Here is a 22,082-nt window from a genome sequence, read left to right as displayed (position 1 = left end):
CTTTTTTTTTTTTTAATTTTTTTATTTTTTTCAGCATAACAGTATTCATTATTTTTGCACCACACCCAGTGCTCCATGCAATCCGTGCCCTCTACAATACCCACCACCTGGTGCCCCCAACCTCCCACCCCCCACCCCTTCAAAATTCTCAGATCGTTTTTCAGAGTCGATAGTCTCTCATGGTTTACCTCCCCTTCCAATTTCCCTCAACTCCCTTCTCCTCTCCATCTCCTCTTGTCCTCCATGCTATTTGTTATGCTCCACAAATAAGTGAAACCATATGATAATTGACTCTCTCTGCTTGACTTATTTCACTCAGCATAATCTCTTCCAGTCCCGTCCATGTTGCTACAAAACTTGGGGATTCATCCTTTCTTTCTTTCTTTCTTTTTTTTTTTTTTTTTAACAGCTTTATAAACATATATTTTTATCCCCAGGGGTACAGGTCTGCGAATCGCCAGGTTTACACACTTCACAACACTCACCATAGCACATACCCTCCCCGATATCCATAACCCCACCCCCTCTCCCAACCCCCTCCCCCCATCAACCCTCAGTTTGTTTTGTGAGATTAAGAGTCACTTATGGTTTGTCTCCCTCCCAATCCCATCTTCTTTCATTTACTCTTCTCCTACCCCCTCGACCCCCCATGTTGCATCTCCTCTCCCTCATATCAGGGAGATCATATGATAGTTGTCTTTCTCCGATTGACTTATTTCGCTAAGCATGATACCCTCTAGTTCCATCCACGTCGTTGCAAATGGCAAGATTTCATTTCTTTTGATGGCTGCATAGTATTCCATTGTGTATATATACCACATCTTCTTTATCCATTCGTCTGTAGATGGACATCTAGGTTCCTTCCATAGTTTGGCTATTGTAGACATTGCTGCTATCAACATTCGGGTGCACGTGCCCCTTCGGATCACTACGTTTGTATCTTTAGGGTAAATACCCAGCAGTGCAATTGCTGGGTCATAGGGTAGTTCTATTTTCAACATTTTGAGGAACCTCCATGCTGTTTTCCAGAGTGGTTGCACCAGCTTGCATTCCCACCAACAGTGTAGGAGGGTTCCCCTTTCTCCGCATCCTCGCCAGCATCTGTCATTTCCTGACTTGTTAATTTTAGCCATTCTGACTGGTGTGAGGTGATATCTCATGGTGGTTTTGATTTGTATTTCCCTGATGCCGAGTGATATGGAGCACTTTTTCATGTGTCTGTTGGCCATCTGGATGTCTTCTTTGCAGAAATGTCTGTTCATGTCCTCTGCCCATTTCTTGATTGGATTATTTGTTCTTTGGGTGTTGAGTTTGCTAAGTTCTTTATAGATTTTAGACACTAGCCCTTTATCTGATATGTCATTTGCAAATATCTTCTCCCATTCTGTCAGTTGTCTTTTGGTTTTGTTCACTGTTTCCTTTGCTGTGCAAAAGCTTTTGATCTTGATAAAATCCCAAAAGTTCATTTTTGCCCTTGCTTCCCTTGCCTTTGGTGATGTTCCTAGGAAGATGTTGCTGCGGCTGACGTCGAAGAGGTTGCTGCCTGTGTTTTCCTCGAGAATTTTGATGGATTCCTTTCTCACATTGAGATCCTTCATCCATTTTGAGTCTATTTTCGTGTGTGGTGTAAGGAAATGATCCAATTTCATTTTTCTGCATGTGGCTGTCCAATTTTCCCAACACCATTTATTGAAGAGGCTGTCTTTGTTCCATTGGACATTCTTTCCTGCTTTGTCGAAGATGAGTTGACCATAGAGTTGAGGGTCCATTTCTGGGCTCTCTATTCTGTTCCATTGATCTATGTGTCTGTTTTTGTGCCAGTACCATGCTGTCTTGATGATGACAGCTTTGTAATAGAGCTTGAAGTCCGGAATTGTGATGCCACCAACTTTGGCTTTCTTTTTCAATATTCCTTTGGCTATTCGGGGTCTTTTCTGGTTCCATATAAATTTTAGGATTATTTGTTCCATTTCTTTGAAAAAAATGGATGGTATTTTGATAGGAATTGCATTAAATGTGTAGATTGCTTTAGGTAGCATAGACATTTTCACAATATTTATTCTTCCAATCCAGGAGCATGGAACATTTTTCCATTTCTTTGTGTCTTCCTCAATTTCTTTCATGAGTACTTTATAGTTTTCTGAGTATAGATTCTTAGTCTCTTTGGTTAGGTTTATTCCTAGGTATCTTATAGTTTTGGGTGCAATTGTAAATGGGATGGACTCCTTAATTTCTCTTTCTTCTGTCTTGTTGTTGGTGTAGAGAAATGCAACTGATTTCTGTGCATTGATTTTATATCCTGACACTTTACTGAATTCCTGTACAAGTTCTAGCAATTTTGGAGTGGAGTCTTTTGGGTTTTCCACATAGAGTATCATATCATCTGCGAAGAGTGATAGTTTGACTTCTTCTTTGCCGATTTGGATGCCTTTAATTTCCTTTTGTTGTCTGATTGCTGAGGCTAGGACTTCTAGTACTATGTTGAATAGCAGTGGTGATAACGGACATCCCTGCCGTGTTCCTGACCTTAGCGGAAAAGCTTTCAGTTTTTCTCCATTGAGAATGATATTTGCAGTGGGTTTTTCATAGATGGCTTTGATAATATTGAGGTATGTGCCGTCTATCCCTACACTTTGAAGAGTTTTGATCAGGAAGGGATGCTGTACTTTGTCAAATGCTTTTTCAGCATCTATGGAGAGTATCCTATGGTTCTTGTTCTTTCTTTTATTAATGTGTTGTATCACATTGATTGATTTGCGGATGTTGAACCAGCCTTGCAGCCCTGGAATAAATCCCACTTGGTCGTGGTGAATAATCCTTTTAACGTACTGTTGAATCCTATTGGCTAGTATTTTGGCGAGAATTTTTGCATCTGTGTTCATCAAGGATATTGGTCTGTAGTTCTCTTTTTTGTTGGGATCCTTGTCTGGTTTTGGGATCAAGGTGATGCTGGCCTCATAAAATGAGTTTGGAAGTTTTCCTTCTATTGCTATTTTTTGGAACAGTTTCAGGAGAATAGGAATTAGTTCTTCTTTAAATGTTTGGTAGAATTCCCCCGGGAAGCCGTCTGGCCCTGGGCTTTTGTTTGTTTGGAGATTTTTGATGACTGTTTCAATCTCCTTACTGGTTATGGGTCTGTTCAGGCTTTCTATTTCTTCCTGGTTCAGTTGTGGTAGTTTATATGTCTCTAGGAATGCATCCATTTCTTCCAGATTGTCAAATTTGTTGGCGTAGAGTTGCTCATAGTATGTTCTTATAATTGTCTGTATTTCTTTGGTGTTCGTTGTGATCTCTCCTCTTTCATTCATGATTTTATTTATTTGGGTCCTCTCTCTTTTCTTTTTGATAAGTCTGGCCAGGGGTTTATCAATCTTATTAATTCTTTCAAAGAACCAGCTCCTAGTTTCGTTGATTTGTTCTATTGTTTTTTTGGTTTCTATTTCATTGATTTCTGCTCTGATCTTTATGATTTCTCTTCTCCTGCTGGGTTTAGGGTTTCTTTCTTGTTCTTTCTCCAGCTCCTTTAGGTGTAGGGTTAGGTTGTGTACCTGAGACCTTTCTTGTTTCTTGAGAAAGGCTTGTACCGCTATATATTTTCCTCTCAGGACTGCCTTTGTTGTGTCCCACAGATTCTGAACTGTTGTGTTTTCATTATCATTTGTTTCCATAAATTTTTTCAATTCTTCTTTGATTTCCTGGTTGACCCATTCATTCTTTAGAAGGATGCTGTTTAGTCTCCATGTATTTGGGTTCTTTCCAAATTTCCTCTTGTTATTGAGTTCTAGCTTTAGAGCATTGTGGTCTGAAAATATGCAGGGAATGATCCCAATCTTTTGATACCGGTTGAGACTTGATTTAGGACCAAGAATGTGATCTATTCTGGAGAACGTTCCATGTGGACTAGAGAAGAATGTGTATTCTGTTGCTTTGGGATGAAATGTTCTGAATATATCTGTGATGTCCATCTGGTCCAGTGTGTCATTTAAGGCCTTGATTTCCTTGTTGATCTTTTGCTTGGATGATCTGTCCAATTCAGTGAGGGGAGTGTTAAAATCCCCTACTATGATTGTATTCTTGTCGATGTGTTTCTTTGATTTTGTTATTAATTGGTTTATATAGTTGGCTGCTCCCACGTTAGGGGCATAGATATTTAAAATTGTTACATCTTCTTGTTGGACAGTTCCTTTGAGTATGATATAGTGTCCTTCCTCATCTCTTATTATAGTCTTTGGCTTAAAATCTAATTGATCTGATATAAGGATTGCCACTCCTGCTTTCTTCTGATGTCCATTAGCATGGTAAATTCTTTTCCACCCCCTCACTTTAAACCTGGAGGTGTCTTCGGGTGTAAGATGAGTTTCTTGTAGGCAACATATAGATGGTTTTTGTTTTTTTATCCATTCTGATACCCTGTGTCTTTTGATTGGGGCATTTAGCCCATTAACATTCAGGGTAAGTATTGAGAGATATGAATTTAGTGCCATTGTATTGCCTGTAAGGTGACTGTTATTGTATATTGTCTCTGTTTCTTTCTGATCTACTACTTTGAGGGTCTCTCTTTGCTTAGAGGACCCCTTTCAATATTTCCTGTAGAGCTGGTTTGGTATTTGCAAATTCTTTCAGTTTTTGTTTGTCCTGGAAGCTTTTAATCTCTCCGTCTATTTTCAATGATAGCCTAGCTGGATATAGTATTCTTGGCTGCATGTTTTTCTCATTTAGTACTCTGAATATATCATGCCAGCTCTTTCTGGCCTGCCAGGTCTCTGTGGATAAGTCTGCTGCCAATCTAATATTTTTACCATTGTACGTTACAGACTTCTTTTCCCGGGCTGCTTTCAGGATCTTTTCTTTGTCACTAAGACTTGTCAATTTTACTATTAGGTGACGGGGTGTAGACCTATTCTTATTGATTTTGAGGGGGGTTCTCTGAACCTCCTGGATTTTGATGCTTGTTCCCTTTGCCATATTGGGGAAATTCTCTCCAATAATTCTCTCCAATATACCTTCTGCTCCCCTCTCTGTTTCCTCTTCTTCTGGAATCCCAATTATTCTAATGTTGTTTCGTCTTATGGTGTCACTTATCTCTCGAATTCTCCCCTCGTGGTCCAGTAGCTGTTTGTCCCTCTTTTGCTCAGCTTCTTTATTCTCTGTCATTTGGTCTTCTATATCGCTAATTCTTTCTTCTGCCTCATTTATCCTAGCAGTGAGAGCCTCCATTTTTGATTGCACCTCATTAATAGCTTTTTTGATTTCAACTTGGTTAGATTTTAGTTCTTTTATTTCTCCAGAAAGGGCTTTTATATCTCCCGAGAGGGTTGCTTTAATATCTTCCATGCCTTTTTCAAGCCCGGCTAGAACCTTGAGAATCATCATTCTGAACTCTATATCTGACATATTACCAATGTCTGTATTGATTAGGTCCCTAGCCTTTGGTACTGCCTCTTGTTCTTTTTTTGGTTGTGAATTTTTCCGCCTTGTCATTTTGTCCAGATAAGAGTTTATGAAGGAGCAAGTAAAATACTAAAAGGGTGGCAACAACCCCAGGAAAATATGCTTTAGCCAAATCAGAAGAGATCCTGAATTGTGAGGGGGGGAAAGGGGATAAAAAGGGGCTCAGAAAGAAAGAAAAAAAAAACTATTAAAAAAAAGAAAGCCAATAAAGAAATAAATATAAAAAAAGGAAAAAATATATATATATTAGATAAACTATTTAAAAAACGTTAAAAAAAAGAAAATGGTAAAAGTTAAAAAAAATTTAGCAGAAGAAGAGAAAAAGAAAAAAAAATTGAAAAAGAAAAAAAAATTAAATTAACTGCAAGGCTAAAAAATCATGGGGAGAAAGCCATGAGTTCCGTGCTTTGCTTTCTTTTCCTCTGGAATTCCGCCGCTCTCCTTGGTAGGTGAACTTGGTCCTGGCTGGGTTTCCCGTTGATCTTCTGGGGGAGGGGCCTGTTGTAGTGATTCTCAAGCGTCTTTGCCCCAGGCGGAGTTGCACCGCCCTTACCCGGGGCCGCGCTGAGTCATCCGCTCGGGTTCGCTTTCGGGAGCTTTTGTTCCCTGAGCGCTTTCCGTAGAGTCCGGAGGACGGGAATAAAGATGGCGGCCTCCCGGTCTTCGGCCCGGAGGAGCCGAGAGCCCGGGGCCCCACTCCTCAGTGCGCCCTCAGAGAACAGCGCCAAATGACTCCCGTCACCCTGGCCTCCGGGCGCGCTCCGAGCTGACCAAGCCTGCGACCGGTTCAAGGCAACCCTGAGCTGAGAGTCACTCCTCGGCTCTGTCTCTGCAGCCGGCTTCCCCGTTCTAATACCGGTAAGCTCTGCGACACTCAGACACCCCCGATCCTTCTGCGACCCTGCGGGACCTGAGGCCGCGCTTACCCCGCCTGGGCTTCACCCCAGTTAAGCCTCTGGAGCGATGTCCCTCAGCAGAACAGACTTTTAAAAGTCCTGATTTTGCTCCGTTGCTCCGCCGCTCGCCGGGAGCCGGCCCCTCCCCCCGCGGTCTATCTTCCCGTCGCTTTGGATTCACTTCTCCGCCAGTCCTACCTTGCAGAAAGTGGTTGATTTTCTGTTTCTGGAATTGCTGTTCTTCTTCTCTTCAATCTCCCATTGGATTTGTAGGTGTTTGCAATCTTTAGATAAGCTATTTAGCTGATCTCCCGCTACCCGAAGTAGTCTCAGCCTGCTACTTCTCCGCCATCTTGACTCCTCCCCTGTAAGGCTCTTTTTAAAGTGGAGGTGCAAGGGGCCTAGTTCATGGCTACTTTTAGGACCTGATAGATAATCCCAATGCCTTTGTTTTCCTAATTAAAATGATCCACAATACTTCCAAAATTAAAAACAAAAATAGGAAGAAGGGGATTTTTTTTTAAAGATTTTATTTATTTATTTGACAGACAAAGATCACAAATAGGCAGAGAGGCAGGCAGAGAGAGAGGAGGAAGCTGACTCCCCGCTGAGCAGAGAGCCCGATGTGGGGCTCCATCCCAGGACCCTGGGATCATGACCTGAGCTGAAGGCAGAGGCTTTAACCCACTGAGCCACCCAGGTGCCTCATAAGGGGATTTGACTCCTGATTATTAACTAACTGATGGGAATCATCCTGAAATTTCAGACACGTGCCTGTGCTCTGCAAGTTCTATCTGCCATCTTGGAAGGCTCAAAGCAGTTTCTGTCTGTTGCTGAAGATACCAGTGACCATCGAAGGGCTTTCACTCCCTTCTCCGTGATGATTGCATCCAGCATTAGAGAATTGCACCGATGTCTTCTTTTAGCGCTGGTGGCCGAGTCGTCCTCACAGACCCTTACTCAAATAATTAAGGTCAGCGTGCCAAGTTATCCATAGGTTCTGGAGTGGTTTTGTCTTGTTTCAATTCTGTATGTTTTACATTGTCCAAAAGTAATTTGACTTAAGAATATAAGTACTAATTTTATTTAATGATATCCTATTTGGAAGTCTAACTGGTGATTTTATTTAAAGCTATACTGTTGTGCCCACTTATTTGATCTGACCTACAATTTCTGTATGTCCAAGTAAATGATTTACTAAAAATACTCCTATTTTTAGTATTAAGTTGTACCAATGAGAATACAAATGCTATTCCCCTAAAAAAAGAACAAAAAAGAAAAAGACTGATTTTCAAATGACTATGAAGACTTTTCTTTTTTAATTAAATGCTGTGAAGTTTGTGTCTGTGCTGTGGCTTAATCAGACCGATTGATGGGCTATTCTTGTATTTTGCAGTGCCTTGCAAATTTAGTATCAAATTCACCATATAACCGTCTGAAACTCAGCCTGTTGACCAAAGTCTGGAACCAGATAAAGCCTTATATTCGCCACAAAGGTTGGTGGTAGTTTAAAGTCAATTGCTTTTTTATATCAATCAAATCTAAATTATTATTTTTTAAAGTATTTAGAGCAGATTTATAGCTCTAAGATATCTCTACTTATTCTCAAGTTTTCGGGGAAACCAGCCATTGCTAGAACCCACTTTGGACCCTAGAGCCCCAGTAGTAAGGATGGATGGAGAGTCACATAGACATCATCCTCTTTTTGGAAAGAAAAACTGGAATATAAAACCTAACTTCCTTAACATTATCTCCTCTGAGGTTTGGATAAAATTCCAGAGCCTCAAATCCCCACTGGCTACAGTCCTATTTCTTGCTGTTTCCTGACTTATTCCCACCCATAATACACATGTGCTAGAACACTTGCCTGGAGAACAGTTGTTTTTCTTTTGTTTGCAAGCTTTAGGATCAGACCGCATTCTGGTACGTGAAGTTGTTCAGTGTTGACTTCTAGTACTTGAAGGAGGTGGCAGATGTTTCTGTGACGTCATGGGAGGGCTGGTGGACCTGGAATCAGGCTGACGGTCTGCAGCCCCTTCCCACTGCTGCCATCTCAGAATTGCAGCCCTGTCAGAGCCTCCTTTCCCCCGAACAGGAAGAAGTAGACTCACCTCATGAGATTTTTATAAGGCTTAAATGAGATCATGATGTGTAAACTAAGTCCAATTCACTTCTTTCGCTAGTGTGTAAAACGGGACCCAGAAAGATAAATCCTGCCTTGGAGTCTCTCATCACATTAGTGGCAGAAGTAAGACTAAAACAACCCGAGTGCTTGGGCTCAGTGCCCTGCCCGTCCCCCTGCTCCAGCTCTTCTTCATCTGCAGACTGAGGGGACAAGCGTCTGGCTTTGTCCGCCAGCATTTTTACTATTAAAATGGTCAAACCCACAGAAATTTGAAAGAATAGTGCAATTTACATCTGTGTACCTCTCCTAGACTTAATCATTGGTAACGTTTGTCATGTTGGCTTTGTTTCCGCGCATGTATATCTGTGTATGTGAATATACATGTGTGCGTATAAATATGTATATTTCTGAACCATTTGAAGGTCAGTTACAGGGGTGCCTGGGTGACTCAGTTGGTTATGTGTCTGCTGGTGGCTCAGGTCATGATCTTAGGGTCCTGGGATCGAACCCCACTTCGGGCTCCCCACTCAGCGGGGATCCTGCTTCTCCCTCTCCCTTTGCCCCTCCTCCTGCACATGTTCTCACTGTCTCAAATAAATAAAAATTTTTAAAAAACTATTTCTAAAAAGTCAATTACAGACATGATATTTCATCGTCAATACTTCAGCACGCATCTTTTAAGAATAAAGACAGTCTCCTAAAAAACACACCACTATTCTCACACCTAAGAAAATTACATTGATTCCATAGTATCGTCTTATATCTACTCCACCTTCAAATTTCCCCATGTCTCAAAGAATCTTTCCTCGTTTTTTGTGAGAACTTGGGTTCAATCTGGGTTCGTGCACTGCATGTCGTTATCCTGTCACTCTAGTGGCTTCTAATCTAGAGCAGACCATCAGCCTTTTCTTTCTTTCGCCACGCTGATTTATGGATGAGTCCCAGACAGTTGTCTCTTAGCACGTTTCACATGCTCAGTTTGCCAGATAGTTTCTTTTTTTTTTTTTTAATTCTTTACATATATATATATATATATATATATATATATATGCATATATATATATATATTTATTTATTAACATATAATGTATTATTTACCCCAGGGGTACAGGTCTGTGAATCATCAGGCTTACACAGTTCACAGCACTCACCATAGCACATACCCTCCCCAATGTCCATCACCCAACCACCCTATTGCCAGATAGTTTCTTTATAGTGTTGTTGAACTACTGTTTCTGTCCCGTGTAGTTCTCTGAACTGGAAGTTAGGGCTAGAGGTTTAATTAGATGCAGGTTAACCAAGGATGCCCTAATTCTTCATTGCCTGCGGGGGTAATTGTGATCCCACAGTGATAGTGATTCCCGCTAACTTTGACAGATGTGAATGTTCGAGTGTCAAGCCTCACTCTCTTGGGAGCCATCGTGTCCACTCACGCACCTTTACCTGAAGTCCAGTTGCTCTTACAACAGCCCTGTTCTTCCGGACTCAGCAGTAGCAATTCAGTGACTCCCCACCTCGGCACTCCTGATCGGTGCAAGAAAGCCCCCCCAGGACCCTTTCTGGAGGAAGCATCAGCTAGCTCCCCAAGGGGGTCTTCAGAGCCCTGCTGGCTCATCCGACTCTGCATTTCCACTGTTGTGCTGCCCAAGGAGGATTCCTGTTCGGGTAGCGATGCTGGCTCTGCAGGAGGAAGCACTTACGAACCATCCCCCATGCGGCTGGAGGCCTTACAGGTAGGAGGTTCTGGCTCCTTGTTTCTGAAATGGAAGAAATCGTTCTGCCTTCAAAGGGTGATGGGTTGTGGGGAGCAAGTCCATGAAAGTAATGGAAAACCGAGCCACGGGCCAGTGGTGTTACTGAGAGTTGCATTTTAGGTGTGAGAGCTCTGTCGTTTTGTTTTTGGCCGAGGCTGGGGGAAGACCTGGTTTAAATGTCAGATGCCTGTCTTTTTGTTGCAAGCCATTTTAGTCACCTCCATTATGTGACAGGTGGGAACGCTAGGTTATATAGTAATTCTGAAAGAAACTGTACAGTTCATCTCTGATTCCTGCAGCTTTAAGTAAATGTGCAGTTCTCCGTAACTTCTCTTTCATCTTCCATCTGCTTAGAGACAACAAAAGAATTGCTCCTTCAAAGGAAGAAGACAGGCCTAGGTTAACATACTTCCTTCTTCTGTACTCAGCTGTGATCTTAGATATGGGTTTGGTTCTGCGCTCTGCTGCTAGTTGTCTGGTTTGATATGAAACATGGAAGCTTCCAACATTTTCAGCCTTAGCTCCCTCCTTCAGCTCAAGTGTTCCACGAGTCCCAGCCTCAGCAAATTGTTCCCAGGCGTAAATAATATCGCCGATCTTAGTGAAACACATTTCATAAATTATAAAGCACCCTGAAATTATATGATACCGTTAATTGATTTCAGTCATAAAATACAGATTGCGGTTGTTCATTTCCTTCAGCATTAGAGTCCTGCCCTGTGTTAAGTGTGGGCGACTTCTGTAATGTTAGAGCACGCCTCTGGGTAATGCAGCCTCGCACTGCATTCAGGTCTTGGGGGTTATTCGTCCCTTCTCTTTGCAGGTGTTGGCTCATCTGGCCAGAGGTTACTTTTCAATGGCTCAGGTGTACTTGATGGAGCTTGGAGAGGTGATTTGCAAGTGCATGGGGGAAGCAGACCCGTCCGTTCAGCTTCATGGAGCAAAGGTAACTTTCATGAAAAGCCACCTCCTTTTTTCTTCTCTTCCTTTATGTCCTTCCCTCTGCTGCATGTCTGTCCATTCTGAGGTTTCTTTTGGCGGGAGGTTTCAGGTAGGGAAAATCGTGCATTCTTTTATTTGCAGTTCTAATCTAATGCAGAAACCCAAAGAATTCATTTGGTAATAAATTAACCATATATTTCTGGTGATTCTGTTCCTGAAAGCATACTTCTCGCATAGCAGTTGCTGAGAAAGGAGAGAAAATTCAGTTGGAAATGATTTTCCCCCTTGATTTGAGGTCATCTCCAAACAAGTGAGGTTTTCTACCTCCGTAATTCTCATACTGGGCTTTGATCATCTGTTTCCTTTACCTTGGCAGCTTTTGGAAGAGCTGGGCACAGGCTTAATTCAACAGTATAAACCGGACTCTACCGTGCCGTCTGATCAGAGAGCGCCAGTCACCGTGGTGAGTACGTCTCAGTTCACAGCTTTCTCTTTTCTTAGTGCTTCAGTCAGTTTTGAGGCTCAGTAATGAAGTAAAGTAAATGATATGGCTTCTTCCAGTGTCAAAAACTAGTTTATAATCTGTGGTGACATGATACTACCACGAATAGGATTTATTTGCACTTTGGTTTCCCTGCAGTTCATTGTGTGGTCACATTATGTGTAACATACAGCCAGCAACTGAAGTAGCATTTCTTCCACATAAAACCTAGTTTGGTTATTCATCCTGCCCAAGAGGCAGACTGGAATGATGGGAAGAGCCAGGCATTTGGAATCAGAAGACAGGAGGTCAAATCGAGGGAGCACCATTCATGGATGTACAAGCACAGTTTCCTCATAAGGAGGAATAATAATCTTTAACTCCTGGGGCTATTAGAAGATTGAAATGTAAAGGTGCTGGCACATAGTAGGTGCTCAACAGATGTCCGTTCCCTTAACTCCCTCACCACCGTGCCCCTGTGGTTCCCATTAAAGATCTGAGATCTTAGTTGTTTCTGCTGTCCCCACACTGTGCCAGTGAGGAACATATGACTCTACCAAAAGTGATAGGTTTTTCTCCTGTCCTCCTCAACCTGCCTCTTCTTTTCCCTTTGCAATTTCCATCATCCTTGCAAGAAATTAATACCTAGCCCTAGTTCTTTCCCAAGACTGCCACTAAAGCTGAAATGTCACCATTCACGGGGAGATGAGCTGATTTGCTCAGACAGACTGAGTTTGCACCCAGTCTTCTCCCCCTGCTTGTCAGTGACTTTTAGGCAAGACTCATCTGTTCACACTTGGGTGTTGTTTCATCTGTATGAAAGGGATACACTTGCTATATTACTAGTCAGTTGCTGGTAGTAAATTATCTAAAACACTTAGCAGCTTAAAACAATATACATTCTCTCACATAGTTTCTTTGGCACGAGAATTGGGAGTGGCTTAGCTCAGGTTTCTCTGAGGTTGCAGTCAGGAAGCCAGCAGGGGCTGCCATTAACTGAACTTGACAGGGGTTTGAGGATCTTCTTCCATCATGGCTCACTCACATACCTAGCATGTTAGCGCTGGCTTTTGGCAGTGGGCCTCTTCCCTCCCCACGAGGACCTCTCCAGAGGGCTGCATGAGTGTCCTCTAGATGCAGTGGCTGGCTTCCCCCACAGCAAGAGAATCAAGAGAGAACAAGACAGAAGCTGTGGCATTTTTATGACCTCATTTTGGAAATCTCACACTGTCATTTCCACAGCCCGTTACTGGATACACAGGTCAGCCCCAGCCAGTGTGGGAACGGAGGGCCACCTCCTTAATGTAGGAGGCGAGAATCACTGTGAGCCATCGTGGAGGCTGGCAAACATACCTGTCTGCAGTCTTTCATTTGGGGTGGGAGAGGCCCAGATTGGGTTTCTAGGAGCTGGGATTGAGGGGAGGACAGAACTGGAGGACAGATCCAACATGATGGATCTTGGGACTAAATCCATGGGGCAGAAAGAGGTACCAAGCCACAGACAGATTTGCAAATGACATGAAATCCCTGGGATTTCATGAGCAGGGGAAGGAAGCTGTTCAAGGTACTCTGCGGGTGCCTACCTGGAGAGCTTCAAAGTGAGTTCATTCTTCCTTGTGCTCACAGCAGCCCCCTGCTCAGTTTAAGTCTCCGTTACGCACTGGGCATGTGTGAGGGACTTCACACCCAGCATTACGTCTTACTCTTGCCCCGACTCTGCCAAGTAGACAGCTTTGCCCTGTTCTTCTGAAGAGGAGCTGACACTTAGGCGGGTTTGGTGACTTGCCCGACGTTGCAGAGATGGGAAGCGGCCGCTGAAGGATCCAGGTCTGCCTCTGGATCCCACGCTGTTTGGACTCCCGCACCGACGTCTGGGCTCTGGGCTCTGACGCTCACTAGCATGTTACACCATGTCTTCGTGCCTCAGTTTCCTTGTGTGAAAGTGGAGATAATGACACATACTTCGTTTGGTTGTGCCGAGGACTGCAGTGTGTAGGCACTGAGAGCAGCGTCTGGCATGTGAGACGCACTGTGGAAGACTCGAGGTGCGGGCGGCTGCTGCTTTTACCACCATTGTCTTCCCCTCCTCCTCCCGATTGTCTTCTCCGGTCGCCTTACTGTAGCAGACCGGTCCCTGGTCAGTAAAGTGGAAGGATGCAGTTGTCATTTTCTGAAGCCCCTTCCATTGCAGTGGAAGGACTAGCAGAAGCCTTAGAGAAAGCCGCTGCTTTATAGAAGGATGTTTCGTTACTGTGGCCCCCTGTGGTAGTGTTCGCGTCGAGCTGGTTCCACTGTTGGCTCTTGGGCCACGGTTTTGACTGTGCCCCTGTTCCAGGTGGTGACGTTCTGGACTATGATGCTGAACGGCCCTCTGCCCAGAGCCCTGCAGAATTCCGAGCACCCGACTCTGCAGGCAAGCGCCTGCGATGCCCTGTCTTCCATCCTGCCTGAAGCCTTCAGCAGCCTGCCGGTAACCGGAGGAGTGTTTCCCCCAGCCCCAAGCAGCCCCCTCGAGCATCAGAGCTTTAGTTTGATTCAGATTCTTGTTCATTTTGAGCCAGTATTCATCATGCTCTCAGAGAAAAGGGGGCTCAGTCTTCTTGAGTGTGGAGCGAAGGCGGGGGCAAAATTTAAAATCTTAACGTCTCGGGAGAGCGTTTCCTCCCTGCGCTTTAGAGGGTGGGTGGTGGAAGTGGGGGGAGAGGCTCGGAAGTCAGAGACATTTCAGAAAGCGTTCGAAGCCGGAAGTTAGGAAGACCTGGGTATAAGTCCCAGCATCTCCACTCTCCACCTCTCATGATCTTAACTTCTGTAAAACTGAGTTTTATCATCTATAAAATGGGCACTACGTGAGGAATAACGTGAAGTATGTGACTGTACTTGGCTGGTGCCCACCACACGGGTTATCTAGAAGGCTCCCCTTCTTTAGTCCCCAGTGACATTTGTGTCTGCTCTTAGCTTTCATGAAGGAGCAGAATACAGTGACCGAGTTCACACAGTGGTAAGGTTAAAGGTCACAGATGCTCTGTGTGCAGACACTCCCCTGATGGGTCCGAAGTGAACCTCTGCTCTCTGCCAAGGTAGCTTCCAGGTCTCAGTTGTGTTCTGCTCCCAAATATGAACTCAGACACAGACGCGTCACAGTCACCTGTCGAGGACAGTGGTTTCTAGTTCTTTCAGGCTCACTTTCCCTTTGCCAACCTTTCTCACTGCAGAGTGACAGGCAGATCCTGTGCCTCACCATGCTGCTCGGGCTGAACGACAGCAAGAACCGATTAGTGAAAGCAGCAACCTCACGGGCCCTTGGAGTCTATGTGCTTTTCCCCTGTCTCAGACAGGTCAGTGTGAGCCCGCACTGCCCTTCAGTGCCTGTGATGGGCCAGCGCGCTCGTGGTTTGGGTAGATAGAGAGCTGAACAGTAAAAGACGTAACATTGCTTTAATCTGGTTTCCTTAATTGTTGCTAAAATATAGTAATGTCTGTACTGCCCAGGACCCTCAGTGCCCAGGTAATGTTTACATTAATGAAAAATTGAAAAAAAAAGAAAAAAAGAAATGGGACAGGGCGCCTGGGTGGCTCAGTGGGTTAAGCCGCTGCCTTCGGCTCAGGTCATGATCTCAGGGTCCTGGGATCGAGTCCCGCATCCGGCTCTCTGCTCAGCGGGGAGCCTGCTTCCCTCTCTCTCTCTGCCTGCCTCTCTGTCTACTTGTGATCTCTCTCTGTCAAATAAATAAATAAAATCTTAAAAAAAAAAAAAAGAAAAAAAAAGGAAATGGGACATTACCGTGTGATAGTAATAACTTAGAAAGCTGATAAAATTATTACTAAGAAGGAAATAAATTTCTCTTTCAGTCTACCCATGACATTTATCTCCCTGAGAAGTGTGTAATGAATAGGGTGTGTTTCCAGAAATGCATTTCATTGTCAACATCATTTCCCAAGGTGGAAATCAGTCTAAGCACAGAATTCATTGATAACTGTCATGGACCAGGTTATAAAATGTTCAACAAGGCAAAATCCGCAGGTTCCTTGAGTGTGCATGGCACATACCAAAATCATGGAAGATCCTCCCCTGGGGTTTGAGTGAGGGTCCAAATTGTAATATAGTAGAATAGCAAATTAAGTAAATACATGTTGATTTTCCAGTGGAAATTTGTGGTAAATAAATCTTTCTCTGAAAATAAATTTCAGAATTGCAAGGCAGCCGTGTGAGCTCATAAAGTAACTACAGTGTTTCATTTTATCTTCTAGGATCTCATCTTTGTTGCAGACACAGCAAATGCAATATTGATGTCACTTCAAGACAAATCTCTGAATGTCCGGGCCAAAGCAGCCTGGTCCCTGGGCAACCTGACAGACACTCTGATTGTCAACATGTAGGTGACTCAGCTCATTTCCCGTGCGTAACTTCTGAGGCTGAGGACCCAGGAGGATATCTTTGATCACTACTATAAAAAAAAAAAAACCTAACAGTAATTCTCCCATATTGTGTAGTCAGTCTTTCTGTTTTGTTTTTATATTCCTTCAAGTATTAAGATTAGAAAGTTGTGGAGCAGCTGGGTGGCTCAGTCGGTTAAGCATCTGACTCTTAATTTCAGCTCAGGTCTTGAGCTCAGCATCGTGGGATGGAGCTCCACATCGGACTCCGTGTGGGTGTGGAGTCTGCTTAGGATTCTTTCTCTGCTTAGGATTCTCTCTCTCCCTCTCCCTTTCTCCACACCCCAAAAAAAAGATCAGCAAGTTGTTCTCTGTGTGTGTGTGTGTGTGTGTGTGTGTATTTAATACTGTCTCTGATACAAGTTATGTATCCACATTATGGAAAATACAGAAGTAGAAGTACAGAACCATAGTAGTCACTGCACTACTTTTTAAATGTCAAATTTGTAATTTTTTAAAGCAATATATTCACAGGTTAAAAAAAAATCCAAATGATGCTAAAGAGGTGTTCAGTATAAAGCCTTGTTCCTACCTTGCTCCCCTCCCTGGAGGCAGCGGTTGCTCCTCATACGGCCAGCGTCCTGCTCTTCATTGCTGAGCGCTCTCTCAGAACGTGTGTGAGCATTCTTCCAGCTTTATAAATGTGAATTACTATTACACAGTCATCAGTGGGCAGTGGTTATTTAACCACTCCCCTGCTGCTAAACATCTGCATTATTTTAGGCTTTGATATGCAGTGAACATTTTTGTGCATGAAATCTTTATTCTGAGATACACCTTTTGGTCGCGTACCTAGATGTAGACCCACTGAGGCAAAGGGTATAAACTCTAAGTTCTTGATATAATCTGAACAGATTTGTTGAGCTGTTTTCCCAAATTTTTTTTATAGTTGTACTAAGTGAGTGTATGTGTATATGTGTATATTCAACTGGGTTTTGCCTTTCAACATGTTTTGCCTGCTTTGGATGGAATAGGGAGACACCAGACCCCAGCTTCCAGGAAGAGTTCTCTGGTCTCCTGCTCCTGAAGATGTTGCGATCAGCGATAGAAGCATCCAGGGATAAAGACAAGGTAGAATCACAGCACTGGTATTTCTCAGGTAGATACTAGTGTATTATGATTTTGTTCCACCGAATCTGTCCCTGTTCAGAGGAGATTGAGAGAGTACTCAGGGTATGATGTGTTTCTCTCCTGTCTTCCTGTGTCCTGAAAAACATCAGTGCTGTTTGTAATACCACTTGTAATCTGTTTTCGTTCGCTTTAATATTAATCTGCCTTTGTTTTGTTTTGTTTTTTAACAAAAAAATCTTTTAAGTAGAAGTGGTAAGTCAGAAGGATGAGCAACTCTTAGACTAGTAAGTTGAAAGCATAGAAATGGGTTTTAGGGTCAGGCAGACATGGTTCAAATCCTGGCTTGCCCTTTGGTACCTGGGTGATGTTTGGTGTATTGCTGAACTTCTCCGAAGGTCAGTTTCCTCATCTTGAACATGGAAGTCATGACCTCTACCTCAGCGGCCTCGGAGATGCTTGTGTTGAAGCACCTAGCATAGCACCTGACCCATACCAAATGCTTAATTGAGCATGGTGATTCTGAAAACCTAGGGAGCCCTGCCTTGGACTAATTTGTTCAGAATTTCTGGACTTCGGGCCTGGGAATTGGTTTCTGAAAAAGAAAGCTCCCCAGATGATTCTAGTAGGCTGTAAAGGTTGAGACTCTTAAATACAAAAGTATGGGATTGGAACTCTGAAACCTCGCCTCTTCTCCCCTTGCTCCAAGCCAGCTTTGCCATGTTGCCCCTGGGTCTTCCACGCCATCTCTGCAAAACGAGGAAGACACACCTCTCTGAAGTCTAATCTAAAGATGCCGGTGAGGAGCTGTAGAGGACCTCACCTTTCCGGGGGCACAGGCTGTTCACCACACTAGGTCTTTACAGCGTTCCAAGAAGCTACACCTTTATGGTCTGCTTGTCTCATTGGCACTAAGACTTCCTGGGTTTTTTAAAGCTGAAAATAAACTTTCTGTAACATCTCTTTGGCAAAGCAGATTTCTAATGCTTGTTCTTTTTTTCTTTTTTTTTTTTTTTTTACATTTTTTTCTAGGTAAAAAGCAATGCAGTCCGGGCCCTTGGAAATTTGCTTCATTTTTTGCAGCCGTCTCATATAGAAAAGCCCAGGTTTGCTGAAATCATTGAGGAGTCCATCCAGGCCCTAATTTCTACTGTTCTAATTGAGGCGGCCATGAAAGTCCGGTGGAATGCCTGTTATGCAATGGGGAATGTATTTAAAAATCCTGCTCTTCCGTTAGGTAAGAAAGTCTCCCTCTTCTCTCTGGTGGAGGGCCCTAGGACAACACACACCAGCCTATATTGTTATTTATGATGTTCCTTACATTGGTACTTATCACAGTATTAGGAAAAAATGGAAATGTTCTGACACCCAAGTTTAGGGGAATGGTTGAGATAAATCATAGTATATATATTCAAAGGGTTTTTTTTAAAAGATTTTATTTATTTGAGATAGAGCACAAGCAAAGAGGAAGGGGAGATGGGGAGAGAGATGCAGACTCCCCGCTGACCCACTGAGCAGGGACTCCAACTCAAGGCTCAATCCCAGGACCCTGAGATCATGACCTGAGCCAAAGGCAGACACTTAACCGACTGAGCCACCCAGGCGCCCCTCAAAGGGATCTTTTAGAATTATGTTTACAAAATGTTCTTGATAATCTGGGAAAGTATGATGTTAAACAAATTAAAACAGGTTATGAAATTGTTTCAATAGCATGATCTCAATAAATGGGTAGAAAAAGGACTGGGGGGGGGCGGGGCACCTGGGTGGCTCAGTGGGTTAAAGCCTCTGCCTTCAGCTCAGGTCATGATCTTAGGGTCCTGGGATCGAGTCTGGCATCAGGCTCTCTGCTCAGAGGGGAGCCTTCTTCCCCCTCTCTCTCTGCTTGCCTCTCTGCCTACTTGTGATCTCTGTCTGTCAAATAAATAAGTAAAATCTTAAAAAAAAAAAAAAAGAAAGAAAGAAAAAAAAGACTGGGTAGAAATTAGTCTAATTAGTGATAGTGGTTGCCTCTGGAGGGGATGATGAGTAGAATTTTTTTTCTGCTTTCACTTTCTAAATTTTTTACAAGAGCATCTGTTGTTTTAACAACAGGGGTAAAAAAGAAGGAAAAAAAGTGGCATGGAAGAAAGGGTAGAAATCAGAAATCCCATGTGAGCCCTTGGCTGTGGCATAGAAGGAGGGCATTAAGGAGTGACCTGCCATGTACCGAGCTAGAGAATTGGCGGCTAACAACTGCTTAGGCGTGTGGGTTGTAGCTTTCACATTCCCATTCACTTTACTTACCAGCATTTGCCTTATACACTTGTCTTTGTGACGAGGTTTGAAACAAGATGTGTTACTGAGGAGGTCAGTCCATTCTGGACCAGCAGAGCATGCATCAGGTTAGGGAAATCTGGCTCTGCTCCCCTTTATTACCAAGAACTCCCACCCAGAGAGTGCCTGACTGGCACAGTCAGAAGAACATGTGACTCTTGATTTCAGGATTGTGAGTTCGAGCTCCACGTTGGGTATAGAGATTACTTAAATAAATAAATAAACGTACTTAAGAAAATAAAAGGGAGCTAATGGAGAAGTAGCTTCTCGGCTTTTCCATGGAGGAGATAGGCTCAAGTGACCTGTGGAGTTAGAGCTCATTAAGGTAGATGTCTGCTCGCCTGTCTTCAAAGGCAATGAAGAAGTTGGGAGGAGCTAGGAGAGTTAGGGAAGATGAAATCTATTCTGCTGCCCATCTCGAGGAAAAAGAACACCCTCACAATGGAGTGGGGGAGTGGAGAGTGGTAGCTCTGAGGAGGAAGAAAGCAGGCTAACTTCCTGAGACCATCAGAAAGGGAGAGAAGACAGAAATCGGGGCAATGTCTTCTCAAAATTAAGACAGTTGTACCTTTGGTTAATCTGAGTATTCTGTTCCCCAGTCACTGCCTAGATAGTATTTTCTTTCTCTATGCAATAAAATGCATGACTCGGCTATGTCCAGAGCCGTGCCTGGACGCTAATCTGGGTGATAAAATACTCTTTTGTCAGCATGAACAAGGATGTGCATACAGTTGTGCAGTGTGTGCACTGCTCAGAAGCACCTGACTGAGAGAACAAATGGGGCTATAATTCAGTCTGTACTCCACCCACCAAGCCCTCAGGACAGTCTCTTCCCAGAGAAGAAGCCTCTGTTGTGGTTGCCAGAGTCCCCATTTGAAGTAGCAAGTAGCAGAGGCCCTGAGCATGCAGCAGGTTGTTTAGGGAAATGGGAAGTTTGGGAGTCAGTACTCAGCACCTTCCCCAGAATCCCACAGTTATCCCATTGGTTACCCTGTGGTTATCCCAGTAATGCCACTGGTTACCCTAATCCTCTAGGGTTAGTGTGAGAATTAAGTGAAAACGTAGTGATTAGCTTGAGCACTAGTGTGTGTGCTTCCTCTGCCCCTCTCCCTCTCCCCCGTTTATGTCCAAGCCTTCGTTGGTTTCAGTGCCAGTGGGTTCTTTCTAGGAACAGCCCCATGGACCTCCCAGGCCTACAACGCCCTGACGTCGGTTGTAACATCATGCAAGAATTTCAAAGTGCGCATCAGATCCGCCACTGCCCTTTCCATCCCCAGCAAGAGAGAGCACTATGGCTCTGTTGACCAGTATGCTCAGATCTGGAACGCATTGGTCACTGCCTTACAGAAGAGTGAAGACACCACAGACTTTCTGGAATTCAAGTACTGTGCCAGCCTACGGACCCAGATCTGCCAGGCACTGATTCACCTCCTGAGCTTGGCCAGCGCCTCCGACCTGCCCTGCATCCGAGAAACTCTTGAATTGAATGGGGACATGGTGCAGTCATTTATCCTACAGTTTCTAAAATCAGGAGCAGAGGGAGAGGACCCCGGAGCGCCCCACAGCTCGCATGAAAGAGGCCAGCTGGTCAGAAGGGCCCTGGAGCACGTAAGCAGTATCCAGGCACTGACCAGCGACACAGCCAAGAGGGCCATCATGGGCTTTTTAGAAGATATCCTCACCATTTATTTTGACTCGTCTGGATCCCAAGAAGCGATCCCAGAATTAACAAGTCGGTGAATAGTCTGCCACACTTCTAAGTGTTAGGTGGTAATAGAAAGACATAAGCTTGACTACTAGATATGCAGGATTTAATTTTAGGGGCAAAACAACCTGTTCACCTTTATTTAGAATAGGTTAGCATCTATTGAAATTTTTCCTTGAAGGGCTCAGCCACCTCAGAGAGTAGTTCCATGGCATTGGCCACGGTACAGGCTGCTGGAGCCTCTGACCTGTGAGGTAGGAGCCCGGAGACAGGGTTGAGTGCAGATGGAGCAGATCGGGTGGTCATGAAGGGCATTTAGCCTCACAAGGTAGAAACAAAAAACAAAGGAATTTAGAGATTAGGATGTTGTATCTTGTGTCTACGGGAATTGTTTTGCTTTTATAATAAACTAATGAAAAATAGCGTGCCCACAGTCTCCTCTGTTTTCAGATCAAGTTGCACTTCTAGAAAGCATCCCACAGAGCTTGCGTTCAGCCAGTTTGCACTGGTGGAGCTGCTTCAGTTGCGAAAATACTGGGAAGTTCCTTCCAGGTTGGTAAATAGCTGCTGCACTGAGCTCCCCAGTACCAAGCCTGGAAGCCTCTCCACATCTCCCCATAACCCACTCACGGACATGTTGACCCCCAGCACGCAGAGGCTGCCAGCTAGGCCCGTGTCTGTCTCACCTTGGCCGTAACACCTACTTCTGTCTCCGTTCCCTGGTGTCCTTGCGGGGGGGGGGGGGGGGGGGGGGGCATCCTCACCTGATGGTGTTTTTGCCACCTTTGAATTTGTGCCTTAAAAAAAAACTATTTAATTTAATTTAGGTGGTTAGAAAGGAAGGTTTTTAAATAATATTTTGATCATGTCTAAGCAGTTACAAAAGTCACTTCTCACTGAAGAATTATTT

At 43.9% G+C, this 22,082-nt stretch overlaps 1 protein-coding gene across 3 annotated transcripts in view; it reads left to right on the top strand.

The window, feature by feature from the left end:
- HEATR6 (HEAT repeat containing 6) overlaps nucleotides 1-21,594 on the top strand; it is a 40,110-nt gene extending 18,516 nt beyond the window's left edge. For 2 of the 3 annotated variants that reach the window (XM_047707524.1, XM_047707525.1), the window contains 11 exons: nucleotides 7,114-7,320; nucleotides 7,744-7,843; nucleotides 9,850-10,205; nucleotides 11,050-11,172; nucleotides 11,545-11,631; nucleotides 13,985-14,119; nucleotides 14,865-14,987; nucleotides 15,901-16,025; nucleotides 17,061-17,157; nucleotides 18,187-18,391; nucleotides 20,636-21,594. In XM_047707524.1, coding sequence (XP_047563480.1) covers nucleotides 7,114-7,320; nucleotides 7,744-7,843; nucleotides 9,850-10,205; nucleotides 11,050-11,172; nucleotides 11,545-11,631; nucleotides 13,985-14,119; nucleotides 14,865-14,987; nucleotides 15,901-16,025; nucleotides 17,061-17,157; nucleotides 18,187-18,391; nucleotides 20,636-21,207 — 2,130 coding nt within the window. In that variant the 3' untranslated portion in view covers nucleotides 21,208-21,594. Of the gene's footprint in view, nucleotides 1-7,113; nucleotides 7,321-7,743; nucleotides 7,844-9,849; nucleotides 10,206-11,049; nucleotides 11,173-11,544; nucleotides 11,632-13,984; nucleotides 14,120-14,864; nucleotides 14,988-15,900; nucleotides 16,026-17,060; nucleotides 17,186-17,867; nucleotides 18,159-18,186; nucleotides 18,392-20,635 lie in introns of those variants that run through there. The other variant, XM_047707526.1, reaches the window with a different exon arrangement.
- Nucleotides 21,595-22,082: the final 488 nt, after the last annotated feature.

This window comes from Lutra lutra, chromosome 16 (assembly GCF_902655055.1).
Source record: "Lutra lutra chromosome 16, mLutLut1.2, whole genome shotgun sequence".
Classification (NCBI taxonomy): Eukaryota; Metazoa; Chordata; class Mammalia; order Carnivora; family Mustelidae; genus Lutra; species Lutra lutra.
Note: the sequence above shows the minus strand (reverse complement) of the source record. Positions and strands in the feature narration are given on the sequence as shown.